Source organism: Staurois parvus, unplaced genomic scaffold (assembly GCF_062004578.1).
Source record: "Staurois parvus isolate SC_StPar_1 unplaced genomic scaffold, SC_StPar_1.0 ptg000549l, whole genome shotgun sequence".
In the NCBI taxonomy this organism is placed as follows: Eukaryota; Metazoa; Chordata; class Amphibia; order Anura; family Ranidae; genus Staurois; species Staurois parvus.
Window position 1 is genome coordinate 2,321,259 of NW_028318345.1, and position 27,932 is coordinate 2,349,190.

General features: G+C 38.1%; 1 protein-coding gene across 1 annotated transcript in view; it reads right to left on the reverse strand.

Annotated features, from left to right (window-relative positions):
• Positions 1-27,932, reverse strand: part of TRPM3 (transient receptor potential cation channel subfamily M member 3) — a 500,529-nt gene that overhangs the window by 236,733 nt on the left and 235,864 nt on the right. The window contains exon 2 of the mRNA XM_089691063.1: positions 6,742-6,821. Within this exon, the coding sequence (XP_089547189.1) occupies positions 6,742-6,821 (80 nt within the window). The remainder of the gene's footprint in view (positions 1-6,741; positions 6,822-27,932) is intronic.

Genomic DNA, 27,932 nt, shown 5'->3' on the forward strand with positions numbered 1-27,932 from the left:
GCTCAATACAAGTTCCAAGTTTACTGCAACTGGATTCTGTGTGTATTCACTTCCTGCACCACACTGCACATCCCCACAAGTTCGTTTCCTAATATTCAGGAAAATTCCCACAGCAATTACATCTCCCTGCAATGGTCTCACTTGGAATACTTGTGCAGTGTTGGGTCACATGTTTCTTTCTAGATTTTTTGAAAGAATACACAGAGGATTCAGCCAGATTAGAAACGTTGTTTGGGTTAGTTTACTGCTTGACAGAATCTGAAGTTGGACTCCTAGAAAACTTTCTCTGTCAAGGTCCTGCAAAGCCACAAAAAGTCATCAATCATCAAAGTACATTGGTTTTCCTCACGAACTATCAATGATGGATTTCCATAAAGTACATTTACTTCAGTTACAAGCTAAATTGTCAGTGAGGTGTCATATTTAAAGGAAAAATGTACTAAAGAAATATGAATGATGTCATCCCTAATATCTGTTAGGCGCCTGTTTGTCATGCTGATTCAGTGGCATTGATTTACTAAAGGCAAATAGACTTCTCTTTTCAAGGTAATTTTGCTCAGAGCTTAGTGAATCCGATCATATGCAAACAAAAAGTTCTATAAAATATTTGTGCAGCGCTAATAAAGTGCATCAAAAATGGTTTTGTGTGCATAAACATTAATGCAACAAATAAATATGTATTACTAAATATTTATATGTTGTATATTTCTATGCACATGATATCATTTTTTGATGCACTTTATTATTGTTGCACACATTTTTTTTATTGCGTTCACTTTATTAGGCTTGTTACCTTTAGTGCCAGCGGCTCCTACTTCTAAGCGCTCACTGTTTTTTTTTTTAATTTGTTTTGAAACAAAAAAAAAGCTGTTTTTATTTTCCTTGCACATGATTGGTATTCTTTGCAATGTGAACTTTCTCCACATTCTCTAAGCTCTGGGGAAACTTTCCTTGCAAAGTGAATGGTCCATATGTTTTTAGTAAATCAACCCAGGTGTCTTCAGTACTTACTAAGTAACTGACCCACAACAAGTATGCAGATAATGTAATTTGCTTTCATTTTGACTTTGGTTGCTGTAGACGTGTTCCAGCTCAATGACTAAAGTTTTGACAACTACCCAGACAGCTAGCATTTTGAGAAGGAAGTCAGAAATGGCAGCCCAAAAACTTCTCTCTGTACTAGTTCCCTTTAGACATCAAATTTTATTACTATATCTGTACTTGTGCTGAACAAAAGAACCTCCTGGCCAGGGGCGGACTGACAACTCATGGGGCCCTCGGGCAATAGGGGATCATGGGGCCCCTGTGTCCTTTCCCACACTCAAACCACACCCAAAAAAGCCTATGAAAGGTACCAGGGACATCTCATGGGGTCACCTACTGCCCCCGAACCCTCGGGCAGTGCCTGAGTTCCCCAATGGTCAGTCCGCCCCTGCTCCTGGCTCATGCTTACCACCTGCAGGCAGCAAGTAATTCACCACTTGCAAAGTGAGGGGGCTCTATTCACAAAGTAGTATCTATCGCTTTAAGAACTGCAGTAAAATACATCTTAGCAGTTTTCAAAATATTTTTTTGCAATTCGCTAAAAAATGCTACTAAAATACTGCATGAGCTATTTTATTAAGTGATGTGATATTTTAATAGTGAAAGCTAGTAGTATTTTAATGCCGGCAGTGTTAAGGAGCTGGCGTCTGCTGGCCACACGCGCGCCCTACCTGCGCCACCATTCGCAGCTGCGGCTCTCAATCACCGGGTCCTGGCCGGTGATTACCCGCTGGTGCCCGGTGATTAAAGAGCATCTCCAATGGGCAGGAAGACTGTTTTGTTTACTAACAGTTTTCCCTGTCAGCTCGGGCACACTGCTTTGGATGGCTGTGCACAGCACAGCTATCCAAAGCAGTATGCTTACAGTGAAGCACACTGACACGACCCCTAGTAAAACACTCCCTACACACAGCTAATCTTTTGATCATCCCTCGTGTTAACCCCTTCCTGCCCAGTGCCATTACTACAGTGCCAGTGCTTTTTTTTAGCACTGATTACTGTATTGGAGTCACTGGGGATAACACCAAGTCAGTTCCCCCCAGTGTCAGAATGTCCACTGCACTACCGCAGTCCTGCTATAAGTCGCTGATCGCTGCCATTACTAGTAAAAAAGACTAAAATTCCAGTATCTATACCGCCATTTGTAAACGCTATAACTTTCACATAAACCAATTAATTTACACGTATTGGGATTTTTTTAGCAACTTTTTTTACTGAACATGTTTAATAGCAAAAAGTCCAAAAGATTTTTTTTCTCTAAATTGTCGGTCTTTTTTTTTATAGCGCAAAAAATAAAAAACGCACAGGCGATCAACTACCACCAAAAGAAAGCCCAATTTGTGGGAAAAAAGGATGTAAACTTAATTTGGGTGCAGCGTTGCATAACCACACAATTGTCAGTTAAAGTAACGCAAAAAATGGCCTGGTCAGGAAGGGGGGGGGGGGGGGAGGGTAAATCCTCAGGAGGGCAAGTGGTTAAAGAGCAGGCAGCCCCTGAGTCCTTAATTACCTTGAGTCATCTGCTGTCAATGTGGTTCCCCGCGGACAGCAAAATGTAAACAAAAGAATGTGCGGGGATCCCTCTTAGATCGCTAGCAGGCCCTTCAGATCTGGTATGGATTTTGAGAGGAACCATAAGCCAAAAAACCATAAGCCAAAATTAGAAAAAAAAAATGGTGTGGGCTCCCCCCCGAAACCCATACCAGACCCTTATCTGAACATGCAACCATGGGGCCTCCCATTGTTCGGCGGGAGCCTAGTGCAGGTGCAGTTCGAGGTTTTTATTTTATTTGATCTACTTCAGGGAACTTTTTTTTTGGTGAGGGGGGGTTTGAATAAAGGATTGATTTTCCACCTCCTGTAACTCCACAACCATCAGGCCAGGGTTGTGGGTAAGGGGCAATTGTCCTCAACAACATGAGCACAAGGTGCCTTGGGGGAGAGTCCTCCCTCCCCCTAAGCACTTCCCCCATGTTGAGGGCATGTGGCCTGGTATGGTTCGGGGGTGCTTGCTCGTCCCCCCCTTTCCAGGCCTTCTGGGCTGCATGCTCTGATAGGGGCTGGTATGTATTTTTGAGGCAACCCCAGGCCATTTTTTTTTCATTTGGTGTGGGGTTCCCCTCAAAATCCAAACTAGACCCAAAGGACTTGGTATAAATTGGGGGGAACCCGGCAATTCTTTTGACAGCAGATGAGTCATAGTTCTTAAGGGTGCGGCAGCTGCCAGCTCCCTAACAATCATAATATTTACTGGTTCATAAGGACATCGGTGGATGCCGGCTCCTTAACAACCAGCTAAAATATGTTTACTGCATATTTTATTTATTTCAGTGAATTGACTATAATGGCATTTTATGGAGTATTTACCAAGTGTTTTGCTTTCTACCTCATAAAGGGTTAGTGAATTGACATTTTCAGCATTTCAAATTTGGGAAAAATGCGTCAGTCACCTAAATACCGCATGTGATCTGCTTTAGTGATAGAGCTCAGACTTTTTAATTTCTGAGATGCACTGATCTTATATGTGCACTTTTGCCATCTAGTGGTTTAAATATATACTGAAGGACAGGCAAATCATTTCTCTGATATCTTTATATCTCAGAGATTGATACAGGGCTTGGGAAAATATTTTCTTCTAGACCTTATAGTGATTTGATATCTTGCACTTTATTTTTACTGTCTGTATCTTTACAAATCTGACTTGTCTTTTGGATGAAGCTTCATCATCTGCCATCTTCTTGAATTATGCCTGCATTATGAATTTGCCTAAGCCCTGTCTATTGTAACCTCAAACCTTTTATTGCATATGTTCTTTGCCCGTCAAGTTGGCACTTCTAGTAACCTATTTGTATTTCAGTTGTTAAAAGTAAGGCAAATTTGGGGAGTACAATCTAGGAATGTTTCACTTAGAAAAACTATACTTGCTTGCATAAGTAGCTGGTGCTTTTTTTTTTACACATGCTTGTTGATAAATTCTGCCAACAGATAAAAAACATAATAGCTAAAACACAATAGACTAAATATTTAACAAAAGTTCATGCTTTAGGAATACATAGCACAGATTACAACTTGCCAAAATCCCATCTCTTTTGTAATAATTGGATCTCCTACTGAATCAGAATAGTTTGTTATATCACAATTGTAATTCAAATGTAGCAAAATGAATTTACATTGTTAAATTTACAACACTGTTTTTAAATATTGCTTTATTTATTTTAGGACAGAAATTTGGAGCATGTGATGATGATCATAGTAAATGCATTTAAAGTGGTTGTAAACCTCTGAAATGAAAAAGAAACAAAACATATCCTTCTTTAACGGGAGCCTCCAAACTTTCTAAACAAAGGGCCAGTTTATTGTCCTTCAGACTTTAGGGGGGCTGGACTGAGGCCAGTGGGAATGGAAAATCTCCTCGCATTAATAAGGTAAACCTTGCCATGTTTGGTATTAGGTGGAGGAATAGCTCTCCATTGTTGGTGCCAATGGCAGAAATGGTGTCCCATTGTTGTCATTTGGCAGAATAGTCTCATATCAGTGGAAGGAAAAGTGTCCCAAGGGTTGGATAAAAGCAAGCAAAGAGCCACATCTGGCCCCCGGGCCTCAATTCGGAGACCACTGTTCTATAGTGTGTACTTGCCTCAATCCAAAGTACCTAATGTAGTTCTTATGTGTGCTCTCTCTGCTATCTGCATGTGTCACTTATGCTGACACAGAATCCTGGGAGACAACCCTGCCCCCCCTCCCCATTCAGCACACTGCAGGTGATTGACAGCCTCAGCTATACATCTTTCACATGAGACTGTGTAGACGGGGGTTGTCAGATTACACCCAGTTTCCTGCTCTCTGCTGTGCATTGTGTGCATCAGATCCCTGTTCCCTGCCTTCTGAAGCCCAGAAATGCTGTGTAAAATATGGGCTTTAGGAAACTGTAGAGGAGAAAGGGCTACAGATAAACAGGTGCAACTTGTAGAAGGATTTGTTTCATCTCTATGTATCACCTGAGGCTAGTCACTTGAGCAGGTTTATGTGATTCTTTGCAAACATTTTAAAAATCTTTCATCTGCCTTATAGTAGAACTCCAGACAAATAAATGCAATATATAATATGGTTGAAATACATACACTGCTTTACCTGCCAAAGGTCAGCCATTATTGTAATACACACACCTTGCTAATCAGAAATACCACTCTGATACTTCCAAGCTCTGCTTTGCAGCTCCCTGCTCACAATAATACATAAGACACAACATGTACAATAAACAAATTGTAATAAAAACATGCAAACAAAAACATAGCAAGAAAGCCCACAAGAACAACATTATTATATAATATTCTTAAGACTAATAAAAAATATCAATCTCAGCTTGTTCAGCAAGTAATACTCCTATGCTATAACACAAGCCTTATATAAAAATACAGCTTACTACAGAGTCACTCAAAATATAATTATAAAAAATATTACCATAGTAGCCTATCTCAGATAAATTCCATTGGGACAACCTGAGGTGCATTTAACCATACCAGCCACATTTTTTCAAATCTAATAGGGCATCCTCTTTTTTGATATGCCAATTTTTCCAAGCAGAGAGAAGTAGTTACCTACTTAATCCAATCATCCACTGTGGGAGAAACTGGCAAAAGCCATTTTCTAGCCATTACATTTCTTGCCGCAACAGAAAGCAACAGAAAGGGTTGAAGAAATTCAACCCACCCCACAGTGGGGTGAGAGGAATTTGAATATCATACACAGTAATAAATATAGCCACTGTTTCTCACCAATATCTAAACAATTTTGGGCAATGCCACAACATATGAACCAGATCGCCTGGAGACATCTAGGACAAAGAGGAGAGTCTCTATATCTGATTTTATGTAATCACTTGGGTGTCCTATATCTTCCATGTAGAATATTTAGCTGTGTCATCCTACTGGAAATAGATAAAGATGTGTAAGGGACATTTTGTAGAAAAAATCTCATTGATCTTCAGGTTGGACATATAAGACACATCACCTCTTTTAGAGGAAACATTAAGTACCCTAAGCAACTCTGTTGGGGAATATAATGTAAGACAACTCCACTTCTTGTGGGCATTCATAACATGCCAAACTTGGAAGTATTCAAAAAAGCTGGTTCTAGGAATTTGAAACTCATCTTGTAATTGTTGAAAAGATTTCAAAACATTATACTTAAAAAGCTCATAAACATATCTTATGTCTTTAGATTCCCACTGTTCAGAGGTACCAAAGTTGATGACCTCCAACAAAGTATCGTGTAAGTAAGTATTTGTGTAAATCAGAAAATATGGCTGAACAGATCTACAAATCTCTTGGCAGGTAAAAAAGCCAACATATACTGTATGTATGTATTGTTTACCAGTGCACTTAACCATTTTCCTGGAGTCTCACTTTGACAAAGGGCAAATCCCATCTTTTATGACACCTTTTAAGTGCGGGACAAAAATGGGAATTATACCACAACCCTTGATCTGCAACTGTCTCCCATATCAGGCCTCTCATGTTCATATTAGAGTAAAATGTAAGTATTTTATTGGGGAATCTCTGTAAGGCTGGTAAGAAGCTTTTAGTTCTGGCATGTGAAGACAAGGCTTAGGGATTTTGGAAAGGGAAGACAAAAGAAGCAGAAAAAGACTAAAACTCTTGTGTGATAGTCCTGTTTTTTTTTAATACCTCTTCTTACCTATGGGGGTCTTTGGTGCTGGGTATAATATGCACACATTCTCTCTTGTGAAATGCTCTTTCGATCCATGATTTCTGGGCCTACAGAAATGAAAAAGAAATAAAACATGAGCATTTTAAGGTGAAGTAACAGCGCAGAAGCAGAAAATAAAAGTTATATGCATAGAAACAGAAAAAGCCTACTTATCTTAAAGTGATTGTAAAGGCTCAAGGTGTTTTACCTTCATGCATTCTATGCATGAAGGTAAAAAACCTTCTTTATGCAACAGACTTCCCCAGCTAAGCCCCCTCTCAATCCACTGGATGTCTCGGCTATCTCAGGACTCTCTTTTTTCATTAGCTGAGGCAGCAATCATTGGCTCCCATTGATGTCAATCACAGCCGGTGAGCCAATGAGAAGAGAGAGAGAGCAAGGCTTAACTGTGGCTCCATGTTTGAAGCAGTGGGTGCCCCCATAGCAAGCTGCATGCTGTGGGGGCACCCAACAGGAGGGAGGGGCAGGAGAGCCTGTGGGGGACCCGAGAAAAGGAGGATCCGGGCTGCAAAACCACTGCACACAGGAGGTAAGTATAGACATGTTTGTTCTTTATAGAGAAAAAAATGTAAGCCTTTAGTATCACTTTAAATGATAATTCCATAAAAAAATGTATAAAACATATTGTTTGACTAGTCTTTCTAGTCGTGATGTATTATGTACAATCAGGGACACTATTATCTCCCTACTACAGACAGTTCTTTAGAAATGGATTCATTACAATACTATAATGCACATGATGATAAATGCAGCTCTTTGTAACCTTTATCTTTCCCTACATTAAGGAAAAAAGATAAGTAGGTAAGGATATTCAACGTTGTGTTGTTAAGTGTTATCTGCACACCAGGACTTTTTCAACATTGTGTTGTTAAGTGTTGCTTGTTTAGGACTTTTTCAGTAACTTTTTTGTACTTCTATACCTCACAACATACACCTTTTCGTAAAAAAAAAAATAAAAAAAAATTTATATATATATATATATATATATATATATATACATACATATATAAAAAACCTATATATTCTGCATAATCTGGTTTGTATCTTAACATATGAAATTTGCTGTTATAAATAATTATTTAAAGTTCAGATGTATAGTTTGTGCAGTCATTGCTTGCTCGCTGCTTTTTTCAGACCTATGTACAGAGTATGAGGTCATCTAACAGACATCCCCTGAAGTAGAACTTTCACAAAAGATGGCATATAAACAATCATGCAGTGCAAATTAGAATTTGAATATAGTAAATGCAGACTCCCCAATTTAACAATCATTTTCAGAAAAACCACTGGCAAGACCTGCATCGGTAAATACAAATGAAAAGTAAGTAAAATAAAGTTTTCCAAAAGTCTAGTAATTGACATAGAGGAAACTCAAGAAAACTGAAGTTGAAAGGGTATGTCAGGTATATGTTTCAGAATTTGTTCCATTTACCTATGTTTCACCAGAAAATATTTGTTTTTGTGCTAGGCAAGAAACATTTACAAGAGTCATTTTCTGCAATCTTACTTTTATTTGGCCCTAGGCATTCTAGACCTTCTGAGGCAATGAAGGGAGATATGAATTTTCTCTTGAGAAACTATTGTTCAATTCCCTTATTAATACCAGTACATACTACAAGCAATGCTATGTGTTAATTGAAAGAAACACAGACTGTGTTATACAAGGGAATTGCTAATCAATATGTCCATGATTAATATGTTCTTAACATTATTGCTTTGGAAATGTGTTCCTTTACAGCACCCATAAAACTACTTGTCTTTTTATATGTTCTCTCTGATATACAATTTTTACAATGCTGAACTAAAATTAGAAAGCAGCCCAGGCATTTAATATTTGCTAGCCCACAGATTTACTCAATGTACCAGCATTAATTAGGAAAGGCAATTTGGTAATGATTTTTACTGAAGGGCAAGTGTGACACAGTGTTTAGTGCTATAAACATATTTACTACAAATATTAAAAAATCCACACTACAAAAAGGACTATCACTGCTAAATTACTGACATACCAAAAAAATAACAATTCAAGCTTCTTTTCACTCAGCACTTAGTGCTATAACTAAAATTAATGTACAAATGACATTTAATAATGATACTCGGGGGTTGATTTACTAAAATCAAATAGACTTTGCTCTTTGCACTTTATTTTTTTTTTGCTCTTTGTTCCAGAACTTTGTAAATGAGCAAAAGCTCTGCTGACATCCATCATCCAATCATATGCAAGCAAAAATGCTGATTTTTTATTTTCCTTGCATGTGTTTGGGTATTCTTTCCAAAGTGAAGCTGTCCCTCATTTACTAAGCTTTGTAGCAACTGCACTTTGCAAAGTGCACAGTCTATTTGCCTTTAGTAAATCAACCCCATAATGACACAAAAAATAGTGCAAATTTCTAACCAAGTGCAAACACAGTGCATATAATATGCAAATAGGCAAACAAGTAAGTGAATATCTAGATTTATAACATGATTAGTCTCCTCTTCACACAAAGGGAAAGGTAACAAAAGTAAACACCATTCACAATCCTCAAGAATGTGAACAATTCTAAAGCATAAAGATGTTCTCTTATTCCTTCTACTGGTAATATTCAGATCTGCCCCCACAGCTATCTCAATTAAATACACACTCTCCAGAGGGAGTTGACCAGTCAAATGAATAATCTGGTCTAACAGCACTTGTGATTAATCCTGGTCTTTCTCATCACAGGAAATAACAGTTCTGTATTCTCATTGAGATAAATCAAGAGCCGAAGAAATTTTCATTGTGTATCAACATTTATTAAACATTTTTTGAAAAGCAAGGAACACATAAACACACTCAGGGGAAATAGTGCTTAGATATGTATGTGGGGAATTTGGTGGGGTAAGACGATTTTTGCTAGAAGGAGAGGTTTGGGGAGGCAGGAAGATTTATGCTGGGAGGGGAAATTAGGTGGGATTTGTGTCAGGTGGGGGGATGTAGGTGGGTGAAGGGAATAGGAGGGTTTGTGCTAGAAGAAGGGAGAATTTTTGCTGTGGGCATGATTTTGGAAGAGAAGAGGATTTGTACTAAAAAAGAGTAATGGGGGAGGGGGGATTTGTGCTAGAGGGTGGATGTAGAGGGGATCTGTGCTGGGGGAATTTGGAGAGGAATGGGATTTGTACTAGAATAAAAGGGGTATTTGGGAGGGGGGTTAGAGTATTTATGCAGGAAAGGGAAGAGGAGTTATGCTACAAAAGAGTGATGGGAGGATTTGTGCTATCAGGGGGACAGGGTTTGTGTTAAGAGGGGAAATTGGAGGGGGTATTTATGCTGGAAGGTGATTTGCTTTTGAAGGGTGAATTGTTGGGGATTTGGCAGAGTGATTAAGCAGGGAATGAGAGAGGATTTATGCTGGAAAGAGGGATGAGGGGAATTTGTGCTAGAATTAGATAATTGTGGTAGAAAGAGGAAAAGATTTGTGTTGGGAGGGGGAATTGAAGGGGGGATTTGGAGAGGCGGAAGAGAATTTAAGGGGAATAATCATGCTGGGAGGGGAAAATGGGATGGAGAAATCCATGCTAGAAGAGAGGAGAGGATTTGTGCTGGAAGGGGGTTTGGGAGGAAGAGGATTTGTGCTGGGAGGGGTAAGTGTGCAAATTAGTGCTGGATTATTATTATTTTTTTTTGGGGGGGGTGAGAGCATGTATTTCTTCTGAAAGGGTAAAGAGAGGGAGGGTATTGCTTGTGGGTAGAATGTTGCAGTCTCCTGACCCTACACTATTTGTTACACACTCCTGACTCCTGCACTCTTTTCATTCTGTACTCCTGACCCCTATTATTCATTACACACATCCTGGACACCTGCACTCTGTATAAAGTACACGCACAACGTTTTACAAAATGCACATACAGTACATTAAAGCAAGTTATGTTTTTAACTTGTTTTAAAGTATGTGCATGTTATTGTTTAGGAAATAGGTCTTGATGACCCCCCCATATAACTATTTGTATTTTTTATGCTGTGTGGGAGATTAAAAATGTTCTGTGACCTATACTGCAGATAGGAGACTTTACAGTTTTTCCTGAGGAAGCAGGTGTGGTGCCCAAGAAAAGAGTTGAACCTTGTTACCCCAAGTAAAACTCTGCATAACAACAGAACATCTGAGAAAAAAATGTAATACCTATTTATATTTTTATGTAATTGCAGTACTGGGGGTGTTTGTAAAAAAATGCTTTAAGTAAGTGTTCAGCAACATGTGTGCAACAGTATTTTCTGAATATATTTTTTAAAGTGGTAGTAAACTTGAGTTAAAAAAAAAATCTTCTCCCTGCAAGGTAAAGTCAGAATGTGCTAGCATGCATATTATCTTAGAATGAAGCCCTCCAGCAGTGTGCTTTCACCTGACAAGGCTTCTATCTTCACCCAGTCTTTCTTCCGGGCTTCTGGGCTCTGGTTGCTTGACTGTCCAAGCCATGATCAAGTCACTCCCGTGCACGCATGTGGGAGTCTCTGCCATGGTCTCTGCCATGGTGCAGAGCTCTAAAGGAAAGGCACAAGCATGCTATTCCTTCAGAGTGCATGCGCCATGACGTCACCGGCTGCAGGGACACTGAATATATCCTAAACAGTCACGTTTAGGAGATACTCCTTGTATCTACAGGTAAGCTTTATTATAAGCTTACCTGTAGGTACATGTATCCAGGGGGAGTGTTCTCCCACTTTAAAGGGTACCAACATATGACAATATGACATACAATTGACAAGTTGTATTGCTTCCTTTAAAGTCCTATAGTTGTGTTAGGATCTTTTGTGGTATGGACTGAATTGTTTGTGGAAGTGGTTCCCCTAAATTTACTACAAATTTAATATAATCCTTCCTGGATTAACTAAAATGTTGATGGCAATTGGGGAGCACAGTTTGCCATCTTCACCCTGGGCACTGAATGACCTTGTCTCGGCAATGGTTTTTGCATACACTTGATTGCTTCTTTGCACATTATATGCATTGTGTTTGCACATGGTTAGACTCTTTTTGTCCTATTGTTAGTGATATTTAGTATAATTAATTATTGTCATCTGTACATTAGTTATAGTTCTAAGTGCTGGGTGATATATTGTTATTTATTGTTACCTGTTTTTTGGTTATTTTCATCAGTTACTCATTTAACACTTATAGCACATTAGATATATTTATAGCACTAAACACTGTGTCACACAAATTCATTATAGTGTTGCGAAGGCATTCTTTGATATTCACATAGCAACAACACTTTTAGTGTTTTATTTTAGAGCAGTTTTCTCATGAATGCTTGCATTCAAATGTAAAAAAGGAACTGTAAAACCAGTTAAGTAAATGCCATAGCGATTGCTGTGCCGGCAGTATCACAGTGCACATGCACAGATCTGCATGATGTGGCAATGGCAAGCAGGCATTTTATAGACTGCTGCCAGAGCTGATTTTAGACACTGTCAAGCCCAGGCCTAACATACTATGTGTGGGTTTTTCCCATCTTTTCATTCCCACAAGATAAAATAGCATGATGATACCATTTAGAATGATAGCAAGAGTAAGTTACTGGCTTTCTGGAACTGAGGCCTTGTTCACATACAGATGAAACTCGAAAAATTAGAATATCGTGCAAAAGTTCATTTATTTCAGTAATGCAACTTAAAAGGTGAAACTAATATATGAGATAGACTCATTACATGCAAAGCAAGATAGTTCAAGTCGTGATTTGTCATAATTGTGATGATTATGGCTTACAGCTCATGAAAACCCCAAATCCACAATCTCAGAAAATTAGAATATTGTGAAAAGGTGCAATATTCTAGGCTCAAAGTGTCCCACTCTAATCAGCTAATTAAGCCATAACACTTGCAAAGGGTTCCTGAGCCTTTAAATGGTCTCTCAGTCTGCTTCAGTAGGAATCACAATCATGGGAAAGACTGCTGACCTGACAGTTGTGCAGAAAACCATCATTGACACTCTCCATAAGGAGGGAAAGCCTCAAAAGGTAATTGCAAAAGAAGTTGGATGTTCCCAAAGTGCTGTATCAAATCATATTAATAGAAAGTTATGTGGAAGGAAAAAGTGTGGAAGAAAAAGGTGCACAAGCAGCAGGGATGACTGCAGCCTGGAGAGGATTGTTAGGAAAAGGCCATTCAAAAGTGTTGGGGACTTTCACAAGGAGTGGACTCGAATGTTTCATTCCTCTTGTCAAGATGCTCCCGAACAACAAACAATGTCAGAAGCGTCTTACCTGGGCTAAAGAAAAACATTTCACAGACCTGGTCTGTTGCTCAGTGGTCCAAAGTCCTCTTTTCTGATGAGAGCAACTTTTGCAACTCATTTGGAAACCAAGGACCCAGAGTATGGAGGAAGAATGGAGAGGCACACACTGCAAGATGCTTGAAGTCCAGTGTGAAGTTTCCACAGTCTGTGTTGATTTGGGGAGCCATGTCATCTGCTGGTGTTGGTCCACTGTGCTTCATTAAGTCCAGGGTCAACGCAGCCGTCTACCAGGAGATTTTGGAGCACTTCATGCTTCCTTCCGCAGATGAGCTTTATGGGGATGCTGACTTCATTTTCCAGCAGAGCTTGGCACCTGCCCACACTACCAAAAGCACCAAAACCTGGTTCAATGACTTTGAGATTACTGTGCTTGATTGGCCAGCAAACTCGCCTGACCTGAACCCCATAGAGAATCTATGGGGCATTGCCAAGAGAAAGATAAGAGACTTGAGACCGAACAATGCAAGAGCTGAAGGACGCTATTGAAGCATCCTGGTCTTCCATAACACCTCAGCAGTGCCACAGGCTGATAGCTTCCATGCCATGCCGCATTGAGGCAGTAATTGCTGCAAAAGGGGCCCAAACCAAGTACTGAGTACATATGCATGCTTATACTTTTCAGAGGTCCAATATTGTTCTATGTACAATCCTTGTTTTATTGATTGCATGTAATATTCGAATTTTCTGAGATTGTGGATTTGGGGTTTTCATGAGCTGTAAGCCATAATCATTACAATTATGACAAATCACAGCTTGAACTATCTTGCTTTGCATGTAATGAGCCATATATTAGTTTCACCTTTTAAGTTGCATTACTGAAATAAATGAACTTTTGCACCTATGCATACACCCATATGAAGGGCCATCTTTTTCCGCTTGGAATACACAGGTGTTCCATGCATCCAGGTGCAGGCAGTCCCATGTCTATTGGGATGCAGTGATTGCACAGTTCCAATTTGTAGGCGGGTGCATGTCCCTGAACATAGACAAAGTGCATTCAGGGGGGTGCACCCACATAGCTGTCAAATTGGAACCAGCTATGAATGGGACTGCCTGCCCATGGATGCATAGAATACTTGTGCATCCCATGTGAGCAAAGACAGCCCTTCACAAGGATGTACTCATTTTCCAAAGTTAACAGCCTCTACTCTTCTTAGAAAATCAAGGCCAATATCTGCTAATTCAGTATGATGTCACAAAGCTGCATTCTAATTTCTAAGCTTCTGATAATGTCACAGAGCCCAAAAGCCTGTTCATACCCTGGCATTGCCTTTTGGGCTCATTGCAATATCCAAAAAACTGTGAAGAAGGAATCCCTGCTAATAATTTGATAGAAATCTGAACCAGTTCCATAATGTGAAATGCTCATTTGGATGTTTCTTCGATTTTTCCATTACTGACATATTTCAATGCAGATGAAGGCACACATTTTACTGCCATTTCAGGTAAGTCCCTTTACAATATAAAACTGATGCATGTGAAATAACTACTTTTTAGAATGTACAGAAGGAGATGCATTTAATATGGTATCATTTTGTAACTCATGGTAACCAATCAGATCCCAGTTTAAAGTAAAAGATCAACTTTCATTGGCTATCAGTTCCTTCACAAACTGAGGCTGGTTTACTAAAAGAATTGAGATAGTAAGACTAATTTAAGCCCTCAACTCAACCAAATTAATCAACTGTGGACAATATTTTTAAACTGTTGGAGAACGTAAATCCACTTTCAAACCAGATCCAGATTTGATTATACCACTTTATTGTACAATGGGAAAAGTAACATAGAACAACTAATCAGTGGGTATTTTACATTCTTCTAAATCTTCTAAACGAGTGGTGGTCAGTTTTCTTGATATGAGGCGCCTCAAGTGCAACACCACACATAATATTGAGTGAATAGTCAGAGACAGCAGACACACAAAATGATATGGTCAGAGCCTGAAGACAAGATACAAGAGATGGTCAGAAACTGTGTTTATACTGTCAGAGACTGTGAACATGCTTAGAGTTACTGGAGTCTGGGGACATACTGCATGACAATGCCATTGCTTGAAGACATATTACATGAGACTGCTAGAAATCACTGCTATGAAAGGGCAATAGGGAAACACAGATTTGTGTGTGCAAGAGATCTGAGAGCTGCAAAAGAGTGTTAAAGGGCCACATGCTGCCCCAGGCCACAGGTTGGGCACTAAGGCTCTAAACGAATCAAAAAGAAGCTGTAATTTGTTTTGTTTAGAGTTATTTATTCCCCCACAGCCAGTATACACATATATGTATATATATATATATATATATATATATATATATATATATATACCCTCCCCTGCAGTGGTTGATTTTTCAGCAGCTCTTGTGGACCCCCCTTGGCACCAGTGCTTGCACTGCCAGGCAGCTGTCTGTGACTTTGGGCAGTAAGACCAACTGGACCCCAGCACTGGGCTTAGTGCTGTTTAAATGAACATCTGTATGTGTATGCACACACAAACACAGCATATAATGATGACGTGCAGAAGAAGGTGTTCATCTTTATGGAGGAGAGGCAGTACCTGGTGTGTGAGTGTGTGTGTGTGCAGTGTATATGTGTGCCTTTATGTATGTGTACAGCTATTTGCACAAGTAGTTTACGACTTTAGTGCTGCTAGGTGGAAGGGTTAACCACTTAGCCATTGTGCATACATCAACATTTTACTGAGGACGAAAGAAAAATGTGACAGAAATAACTCTAATAAGACCAGCACTGTAACTGCTCACTAAGGAATGAAGTGACCATTCACAAAGACATGTGGCATGTCAGAAACCCCAGGATACTAAGTCAGTGTATGCACAGGTATTTATCATTGGAATATCCACATTAAAATTTAAAACTGTTAATATTGTTTAGACAGACCCAATAAATTCGAAAAAAATACATTTTAATATTGGGCTTTATCTTCCTAGTGGTAATCCCGAGTGTGGCTCGGAGTTAATTTTACAGTACCAAAAGCGGTAACCCTGAGCCACACTCGGGATTACACTTTAGTGCTTGTCCAGCTATCCCCCGATCCTTACCTTGTCCTGCGATCCCCCGATGTCTTCCTGCTGTATCCTAAAGCTATGTCCTCCAGCCGATGCCGGCATCCGTCTTCCGGGTTCCCTTCCCTGCGAGCGTAGGGGGGTGGACCCGGCGGGAGATTCAAAAGGTAAAAACATGACATACACATAATACATTGTAATCTGTTAGGATTACATTATTGTATCAAACCATGTCACCTAAATTTTGTCCCTATTGCTTTGTCCAGTGCCCTGCCTGCACATTTACTGTTCTTTCTGCCTGGAAACTTGAGAATGTCCATGGCATCCAAAGCGTGTCCCTTTAGGTCAAAAGCGGTTTTAGACCAGCTAGAGAACAGCAATAGTGAATTAGAATCACTTGCAGAATTGAGCGATAGTGTGGGGAAATTCATTATCAGATACTGAAAGTGACAACAGCGATGATTCTGTGACTGAGCTAAGTGACGTGCGAACTTGGCGCTCTATTTCAAATGTCATTGTTTTTTATTGGTTTGATTACATTATTGCATTAAATTTATTATATTATTATTTTTTATAATTATTTATTATATTGTAATTTCTGATTTTGTGTTTTAAACTTTATCATACCTGGGATGTTTACCAGACTCTTGTTTGAACAGATTTAAGTGAGTTATTCCTAAGAATTACAAGCCTACAATATAAAACAACAAATTTCCATGAAAAACAATGTGCCGCTTTGACATTCAAAAAAATTGATATAATTAGACCACCAGGGAGGTTAATAACATAAAGCTGGCATATCTTTAGATTCTAAAGTAAGCACTCTGCTGAAAAGTTTTAGTACATACGCTATCATTTCAATATTGCCTGTGTCCACACATATGTGAACATTGCGGGCACATAATAAACATTATGAAGATAGAGTGTAACAGTTCACGCATTGATTGATGTACATCCCTTAACAAATTAGGGCCAATGCTTGGAAAGTATAGCTACACTTTATGTCAGTGATATATCAAAGCATATGGTAGCTTTGCTGCAGGCAGGAAAACAACAACTTTTGCAGTCAAACTTTCTGGGTGGGAGGAACCTGCTTCATGCACATTAATTCTTGACTGTAGGCCTTCAATCTACATTAAATTCTATGGGGTTGGTTTACTAAAGAATGTCTGGCCACAGTCTGCAAAAAGAATGTCCACTTAGCCTAGTGAATAAGGTGAAGCTGTGTTTACTTTAATCATACAGTCATATGTAAGCAATGATACTTTTCTAAAATTTATTTGACACATTATTGGATATTCAAAGTGAACATAACTTTACTCAGTGAACATTTTCTAGTTCTTCTATATGTGCAGCATGTATCCATTACTGGACTTTGGGTTTGGTTTACTAAAGGTGTAGAGCATGTTCTCTTTGTAAAGTGTATGTTCACTTAGCTTGATGAATGAGGTGAAGCAGTGTACACTTTAATAATTCAACCGTATGCAAACAAAAATTTTTTTGTTTTCTTTTTCAAGTTTACCTTTAAAAACATTGGGTATTTGGAGTACACCTAGATTTACCTTATTTACTAAGCCAAGGGAACATACAGTTTCCAAAGTAGCCCTGATTTATTGTATTTTTTTAGTCCCAAATCCAGTACTACATAAATGCTACCTATATAGTGTTGATATACTAAATCAGCCCTGATGTCTTCTTTGCTAGCTTAGTGAATAAAGCATATATGCATTCACATCCATCCAATCATGTGCAGGCAAAGGAAATGTTTTCTTTTTCTTTATGTAATAATTGGGTATTAAATGTTAAAGCAAATTTACCATATGTGTTAAGCTAAGTAAACATTCCCTATTCCTTTAGTAAATCAACCCCTTGATGTGCAGTGATTATGAATTAGAGGGCTTTTTCTTCTTTCTGAAATGTTATATTTTAATATGCTTTTTTTATCCACACATCAGTACAAGAAATTATGTGCTGAGAAGAGGCACTTGTATTTCACAGGCCTACGTGGTAAAAGGGAACAAAAATTGGCCTTTTTAAAACCAGTGAACTTATTTATACACTTATATACATCAAAACTAAAGAATAAAACAGTTCAAAGTAGAGCACTTGGATTATGATTCAAAAGAACAGCCTGTTTTGAAAATACATTTCCTTTTTGAATAATCAGATGAATATTGCTATTCAAACTGTTTACCTTTCTATGTAGGGATGGTTATGTTAAAGAATCTATAATGCACCTGAAAGTTCTACTTTTGGTACCTAAGAACTGGAAACAGAATTTTGATTATAAGTCATTGAAATCTTTTAGACGACTTTGATTTCTATTTGTCCTGAAAACAATCACTGGAATGATTGACTGCAGCAGTCTCCCAGTCATTTTTGCAATGTCCAGTGTCAGAGTGATGAACAGATTGCCATCTTTTCCTAAGAAAAGGGAAACAATCAAGCACTGGTTCAAGAATCAAGAACCTCTCTGACAAGCTTAAGCTTCTCTTTGATCAACTCCTTGCTTGACTGATGCAATTACTTAATGGTTGAAACTGACTTTTTGATGGCCAGACAAAAGTTTTCCATTTGTAAGCAGCTTTTTACATGTAACTAGTAGTGCACTTCAGTATTATTACTTGTATTTCAATTGTGCTAAACATTATTATGCTATAAATGTTTTGTCACATTTTTTTTTTCTTCGGTGTTTTTGTTGGGAGCTCCTTACAAACTAAGTATAACTTTCAGGATGCAGGTCATACATTCTGTAAAGTACAGCCATGCAAAAGCATGCTAACCCTTAATGACTTTTTCATCACAATTCCTAGATCTTTGCAGACATTTTTGAACAATACTATATGATTCATCGAGCAAAATCACAGCTGGGATAATCGTGGCTTAAGTAAGGGATTGAACTTGCAGCCTAGACAAGAACAGGCACATATCAGCCTCTACAACACTATGCAACAAGTCATTGGGTCCCTTCTGTTTGCTCTCTATTCCAGGACTATACAGACCAAATGTCAAGGCGTTGCTTTGCTGATATCCACAGTTTTTATTTTGTTTCCCAGCCACTAGTTGTTTGTTTGGTATAATCAGGAAACATGTTAGTAACCCATATACTATCCTTCTAATGGGAAGTAAAGCTGAATATAGCCTTTAGTTTAAGTCAGTCAAATACATTCCAGGTGCATCATAACCAAATGTGTTCAATGCCTTACAGTTTGCTTTATTTCTAAAACAACTTCAGAATAAGTAGAAAAGTCTGTCCCCTGGCAGTATCTGCAGAGCGTGGAACCTTGCTTTTTTTGTGTGAAAGCAGTGGTCCCATCGTAGAGGTCTGACATGCCCCCTATTGAGCCAAACCAGTAGTCCTGGTCCCTGTTGACTGGAGAGCTCTAGCTCTGACTCAGTAGGGGGTGCATTGGACCTTTGAAAAGAGATCGCTGCTTCCCCACAGACAACAACAGTCCAACTCTGTAGCTACTGGCAAGAACAAGGCTGTTTCCATCAGACTATAGTTGTTTTGTAAAGAAAACAAACTGTAGGACATTGAAAATCTTTGGTTTGAATGCACCTGGAATGTGTTTAGCTGATTTAAATTGAACTTTCAGCTGTGCTTTAACAAAAGATAAATGATAATGTTCTTATGTTTACCACATTTGGAAACATAACGAAGAAAAAATGGCAGTTACAGGTGTTGGAACAAACCACAGAACTCCAACAGAAGTGCTTATAATGATCAGCTTTTCTTCATATGGTTAAACCTTCATTTCCAAAAGAAAAAAAAACAATACTTTGCTTAAACTGCTTAAACATATTCAGGAATTAGGCTTAGTTTGTTTGTTTCTTACTTAAAGTCAGTTTAAATCTACATGTTAACCTGTTCTTGTTAGCATAACACATATACGCGGCATCACAGAAGTGGCCCACATATACACTATATTGCCAAAAGTATTGGGACGCCTGCCTTTACACGCACATGAACTTTAATGGCATCCCAGTCTTAGTCCGTAGGGTTCAATCCTGAGTTGTGCCACCTTTTGCAGGTATAACAGCTTCAACTCTTATGGGAAGACTGTCCAAGAGGTTTAGGAGTGTGTCTATGAGAATGTTTGACCTTTCTCCCAGAAGTGCATTTCTGACGTCAGGCACTGATGTCGGACGAGAAGGCCAGGTTTGCAGTCTCCACTCTAATTCATCCCAAAAGTGTTCTATCGGGTTGAGGTCAGGACTCTGTGCAGGCCAGTCAAGTTCCTCCACCCCAAACTCGCTCATCCATGTCTTTATGAACCTTGCTTTGTGCACTGGTGTCCAGTCATGTTGGAACAGAACGGGGCCATCACCAAACTGTTCTCACAAAGTTGGGAGCATGAAATTGTCCAAAATGTCTTGGTATGCTGATGCCTTAAGAGTTCCGTTCGCTGCAACTAAGGCTGTGTGCTTCAGCATGCGCTGACCCCGCTCTGTCATTTTACATGGCCTACCACATTGTGGCTGAGTTGCTATTGTTCCCAGTTGCTTCCACTTTGTTATATGACCACTAACAGTTGGCAGTGGAATATTTAGTAGCAAGGAAATTGCACTTATTGCACAGGTGGCAACGTATCACGGTACAATGCTTGAATTCACTGAGCTCATGAGAGCGACCCATTCATTCACAAATGTTTGTAGAAGCAGTCTGCATGCATAGGTGCTTGATTTTATATACCTGTGGCCATGTTGGTGATTGGAACACCTGAATACAATGATTCGGAGGGGTGTCCCAATACTTTTGGCAATACAGTATAATGCATGTGTACCTGAGTTTGTGCTGGAAGTATGCTCAGTCCTGTTCCCCCAGCACCAAGACTGAACTGTTACTGACAGCTCTGGGTCTTATATGAATGATAGCAAATCACAGTGATCACTGTGAATGAAACCTGCCCCTCTACTGTTTCTCCCCCACAAGGAGAGAAAGATACATTGCATCTTTATTTCCTCCTAGAGGAAGACTCTTAAAATAAAGTTTTCTGAAACATAAATAAAGATAGGATAGTCAAAATGATAGCCAAAATAGTCAAAAGTCAAAATGTTCACTATTGTTCTTGGGCTCTACTATGGGTACAAGCAACAAACAATTTACACATATGTGATATTGCCATGAGTATCAGGAGTAGGAGAATTTATTTTGGGTTGTTCTTTGGTGGTGGTGATGACAAGAAATAAACAACACCAGTTTAAAAAAATTTTGCTATTTTTGGCCAGATATTTTTTTTAATTACATATTTCTTTAAATAAAAGAAAAAAATATCAAGGGTAATCCAATAACATTTACCAACAAATTAAGGTGTCCTGAACAAATCACCTTGATACATTAAAGCAATTCTAAAGGCATAGTTTTAATTTTTTTTAAAATAACAACCATGTTATACTTACCTGCTCTGTGCAATGGCACAGAGCAGCCCCTATCTTCCTCTTCCCAGGTCATCTGCTGGTGCTACTGGCCCCTCCCTCCTGCCCTGTGCCCCCATAGCAAGCCGCTTGCTCTGGGAACACTTGTACATGCTCACTCCTAAGCAGGGTTTATGTGTCCATAGACATACAGAGCATGGCTCAGTCCTGCCTCCCCTTGCTGGCTGTAATTGACAGCAGCGGGAAACAATAGCTCCCACTGCTTCCTCTCTGTTCAAGGAGGACAGATAATGCATTGATGTTAAAAACCTTCTGTTTGTAGAACTACTTTACGCAGTTGCAAACATATATACAGTTTTATTAATACATACCAAAGTTGTAAAACTGTGTTCAGGCATTAAGGTTTGTTTTTACCTTTATCATTAAGGAGGTTAATCAATTAATTAATCAATTAATCAACACAGTGTACAGGGTGACAACATTGCTAGGTGATGTCACAACAGAATGAACAGAATTGTCACCAGGTCACAGGAAGTGGAAACACAATGGATGTACTGGCAGCATGAACAGGTAATAAAACTGTTATGGGGGCAACTGAAAAACAAAAACTGTTTTGTTCATGCTAATGATGGACTACTTCATATACATTGTATCTCATTTCTGACTTTCCCCATCGTTCCACTTTAAGGCATGCTAAATTGAAGGCCTTTTTAGCTTACTGTGCCATACATACTATTACATCTTGAAAAAACTGGGTCAATATTTATTACAACTCTTTAAACAATGCAGCATGGATACTTTATCTTCACTTAATAAAAGTGAATAAGAAACCTGAACACACATCCTTTGTTGTATTAGCTTATTTCAGCATGCATCCCATCTCCTCCCAGGACTAAGCAAACAACGGTTTTAGAATACAAATATTTGATAATGGTTTATTGCGATGTTTTCAATTTTATATTTTTACTATTTTTCCTAATTGTCCTAGAAAATTTAGGCTTGAATATTTGAGATTAAACTGAATTAAAAAGTAACGCATATCAGCATTTACATTTTAATTTTGATTGTGCTACCATCCAACTTAAAAAATTAATAACAATAATTTTCTTCACAAATTATTTGAAAGATGGGGATTCATTTTGTTGAATTTAAAAATTAAATAAACTAATCAATAATAAAATAAAAGGAACAATCATGAATATTCATGATGCCACATTCTGCTGGCATGCATATGAATATTTGCCTGGGGAGCTTACAACGTCAAAAAAATGTAAGTCCTAAATTACTGCTAATATATGCATTTGTGTATTTAGCTATTCTGTGCATTAGCCATGCAAGTCCTTCTAAGACAACTCTCTGGCAGCTACTGGCAGACTTTTCTTTGAGGAATTTGAGAAAAGCCAATATTTATGTTTAAGCTACTAAAATTACAATTTCATTCTGCAGTTGCTGTGATTTTCTAAAGTTGTCAAAAATTAAATTTTGTTACTTTCTTGTAATATGTATAGAAAACTTTTCTTGCTTTTCCCAGAAGTCTACACTGAGCTTAAATTCCAGGCAGCAACTGTAATAGTGGTGTAACTTTTGGTGAGATATTATCTAAGGCTTACCTACACGTAAAGAAATACAGGCACTAAATATTTACATATGACAACTGTGGATATTGTGCAGGTGGTTCTTGTAAAGGCTAACCCTCATATTTATTAAATGGCCAGAGAAAAAACAAGGTAAAACTCCTAAAACGATGGTGTTGTTTTTCCTCATCAGGCTCCTCATAAAACTACCTTACCATACCTGCTGTTCTCTATTAAAATCCATGGATCAGACAGCATTACCATTCATATCAAATGCAATGAGTGAACAAATTGAATTAATAAGGTGAAAAAAAATAAATTGAATAGTCAATGGAGGATTTTTTTATTAAATTTAAGCTTTTAATAAATCCTTCCATGGAGTTCAGTGCATAAAGAGAACCTTCACTGCCCTAGAAACAAGAAAAAAAACCCCGCAATACAGCTACAAAAATTTACATACAAGAAAAATATAGACGACAGAATCTCCTAGTCACCTGCTAAGGTTAAAGGATACAGTATGCAACAGGGGCATCCTGAAGTTAAGCTGCATGGAAGAACTGTAAATGGAGGAATTTATCTACGTATATGTAGATATGTACACCTACATCGATGTTTTACGTTCTTATTATATTTCATATTTTATATGTAACATATATATTTACTATATTTCCACCTGTACATATATTTAAAAAGCATTAGATTGGAAATATTGAAGCATTAATTATTGTATTAAATTGATCACATAAGTTTCATCTCACAGATCAAGTGTTAAGTATAGCTATGTCCCAATGTATATATATATAACCATCAGTACATAGATAAATCACATGGAGTAAGTGGGCATGATTTTGTTGGTGAAGAAAATTAACATTTTTTGCCATTTCGTGACCATGACCTTAGTAAATCAAGTTCAGAAAGTAACTTGTGCTGGGAAATAACTAAAACTTAAATAAGTATGAACATTCCTGACATAGTTCATTCATCCAAAATATATATATATATATTTTTACAATACTTACTAAAAAATCATGCTTTAAGAACATCTGATAATCGTTATTGTTTAAACATTATTGGTTGATACATTTTTATCTGCAAGTTAACAAAATGTGCAGGTCTACAAAGTTAGGGCCTACTTAAACGTTCCATTGTGGTTAAATAGATCAACAAACTAATCATTACTTTTTTTGGATTTATATGATTAGTAGTTTACTTATTGTATTTGCAAAACAGCTAAAGTAGTTGTTATTCATAATAGTTTAGCAATTGGGAAATAATCTGACAGTTTGAACATCTTACTTTTACCCTACAGATATGAATCATAATTGTAAAGACTGTGAACTATGATGATGTGCTAATCTATGCACTAACATTAAGAGCACATTTTCATACACAGAAAAAAATTATCCTGTTTTTTATGTTGCAAGTTTATCCTTTACAATCGATTGTATCTCATGTAATACTTAGATGTATTTTGTCAGAATGCTTAGCATTACTAGATGAAGCTGTGTTCATTGCAATCATCCCTATGCAAGGCAATATTTACTTTTTTTCATGAAGTCCCTTTTATATGATTGGACACTCACAGTATACAGAACTTCACCTTGTTTACTAAGCTAAGAGAGTATTCACATTGCTAAGTGAACTATCTCCACTCCTATAGACAATCGCCCTTAGTGGGTATGTAAGGTGTAAAGATATGTTAAGTGGCCTCATTGATAAACTAACATTAATATAACATTTAGTGATCATTTTAAATGTCAGATTTCAGTATTTTAAAGTTAAATTTAAACAAGTTTCTTAGTTAGCATCAGACAATGGGGTTTATTTACTAGAGGAAGATGTGTTCATTGCAATTATTCAATCCTATGCAAGGCAATATCTTTTTTTTTTCATTAAGACCCTTGTATATGATTGGACATTCACAGTAAACAGAACTTCACCTAAGCTAACAAAGCATTCACCTTGCCAAGTGAACTATCACCACTTCTATAGTCAATCGCCCTTAGTGGGTATGTAGGGTGTAAAGGTATGTTAAGTGGCTTCATTGATAAACTAAAACACTATAAAGTTAAGTGATCATTTTAAATTTCAGATTTCAGTATTTTAAAGTTAAATTTAAACATGTTTCTTATATTGCAAGGTTATTCTTCACAATGGATTGTATCTCATGTAATACCTAATTGTGTTTTGTCTTTGTCAGAATGGTTAGCATCAGACAATGGGATTGATTCACTAGAGGAAGCTGTGCTCATTGCAATCATCCAATCCTGTGCAAGGCAATATCTTCTTTTCTTTTTTTTTCATGAAGTCCCTTTTATATGATTAGGCATTCACAGTAAACAGAGATTCACCCTAAGAGAGCATTCACATTGTTAAGTGAACATTTACCTTTAGTGAGTATGTAGGGTGTAAAGATATGTTAAAATGGTCTCATTGGTAAACTAACTCAAGTCAAGTGATCATTTTACATTTTATTTTTTAGTATTTTAAAGTTAGTCTTTTTGTTTTTTTTTGCTGCTTAAATAAGCTATTTTTGCAGTTTTGTGTTAAAACTAATTTAATCTACTATTCTGTAGCCAAAAGACAACTTTCTGTTTAGCAAGAGTAAGTGTTTAAAAAAAAAAAAGAACAATTTTACCTGAATTGCATGCACAGTGAGCACCAAAGGCAGTCAGTCCTCTGAAGTGTGTGGCGTCCATGGTACTTTGTTGCTGACCGTTATTCAAATAACGCGACCGCCCACCGCACAAGCCACTCCATCCTCGCTGAACTGATGGCAGACTCTACCCAGCACCTGAGCCCATTAGCTACTTGGAATGTACTGCTGTGGGATTAGCCTCATTAAAAGTTCCAAAGACATTCACGGCAGACCCCAAGTACACTGCATGATTTGAACATCTAATCTGACGCCAAAAGAAAAACAAATCCCCTGAGAGCTTGGATTTAACTGGCACAAGCCCTGACAGGCTGCTTTTTTTTTTTTCTTTTGGTCCAGAAAAGAAAGCATGTGAAAGTGTGATAAGGTGTACTGGCCTCTGAAAGCTTAGCTGAAAAAAGCAAATTCTTCAAAAGGCACAGTGTGCTAAAGAGCCGAGGAATCTGCACACACAAGAGTATTGTTAATCTGCAAAGAATGAATCCAGTGTGTTTACAGCAAACCAGTTGGGGTACTTTACATCCTCCACAGTGCAGCAACCACTAACATTGTTGCTGTTCACTGGCACTGGTTAAAAGACAAGGACATGGAAACTGCACAGTTGCTGAGATATTGAAAACATTCAAATGCTAAGCCCCAGACATATACTGAGGATCTGAATGAATCGTTTGCTTATATTAGCAGCGTCCATAAGTGTAGTAAAAGGTTTGAAAGAATAGGATGTTAGATGACAGCTTACATGTTAAGAGCCAAACTTTATATTGCTGTCGGAGTCCTTATTAGGGAGACCGTGTATCATTTCCCATCTATCTGATGGGCATAAAACAGAAACAAAAATCTCTCATCTCCTGTCTATTTCTTAGATATGAAAACAATATTAAACCCAAAAGCAAACATTTATTATTGCAGCTTACCAATTCTTAGTTGTGATGGCTGAATTTGTTTTCTTTTTTTTTTCTTTTTATTCCTTCTTTTTTCTATTTTCATCTGGAGATCCAGCCAATAAGTGTGTTGTTTGTCAAAAGCACAAGCTCTCCCGCAGAATGTATCTGTTTACCTGGATGAGACAAACCCTTTAACACTGGCAGGGGTGGTTGCAATGATCAGCTTTCATTTAACCACTTTGCGCCGGTGCCTCCCGACCCTTTAAGAGTTTCAGAAGCCGGGAGGTGGGCAGAGTTTTAGGGTCATGTGACCACCGTGATTCGCCATCATGGCTGTCACGTGATCAGAAAAGGTCACGATCGCAAGGGGAGATCAGGAACTCTCCGTGAGTCACGTGCTCTCAGCGCATAAGTACTTTCTAATGGCACGCAAATATGCGGCCGCTCGGCATCAAAGCCCGGATATTTGCGTGCGCTCGGTGTCAAGGGGTTAATTATGTAAAATCTTCATTCCAAAAGGAAAAAAACTGCTTGCTGTAACTGATGCTGGAGTTTGGCTTCAATGAGTTAATGTATTGAAATCTGCTAGTACATCTAACACTCCCCTCCCCCCGAAACTGAGAATGCTGCTGACTGCTGTGCCTCCTATGCTCATTCCTCCAGAGTGGGGGCACTCTAATATAGGAGGTGTGATACTGGCCAGATCACCAGATAAAAACAGAGGGGAAAAAAAGACACAGAAAAGAAAACTGACAGAACCACCACATCTAATGATTGGTAAGCTGCAATATAAATGTTTGCTTTTGGGTGTAATACCATTTTTGGTTTTGGGTTTCATACTGGTTTAACATTCATAAAGTGCATAGGAAGTGGTTTATATCCTCAATGGTGACACCTTTTTCAAACCTGACACAAAAATCCAAAATGAACAGATAGCTTTTGAAAACTGATGCTTTTCAACTTTATCCAAAACCCCCCCCCCAAAAAAACAAAACTGTTGCTGGAGATGGGCTTTAAAGGACATAATCACAATTAGTGAAGTTTAAAGTATAGTAACACTATAAAAAAGTTATAAAAAGTTATAAAATGCTTTTCTGTTGGTCTGCAGTCATGTGTTTCTGGACAGTTTGATGTGCATTTCTTCACATTTTTGCACGTGTTTATGTGAGTTTTTCTGCATAGGTCTTATTTTTCAAAGGCATGTTTCCTCTGACCTAATTGTTGTGAGTGAGAGGGGTTTGTTCACATGTCCGTCCATACCCTGCATTTATGTGGCAATTATTCAGCATTTTTAAAGCCTTCTAACCACCATTCAATGTTTTCCATTAACCACTTGCCCACCAGAGGATTTACCCCCTTCCTGATCAGGCTATTTTTTGCGATACTACGCGGCGCT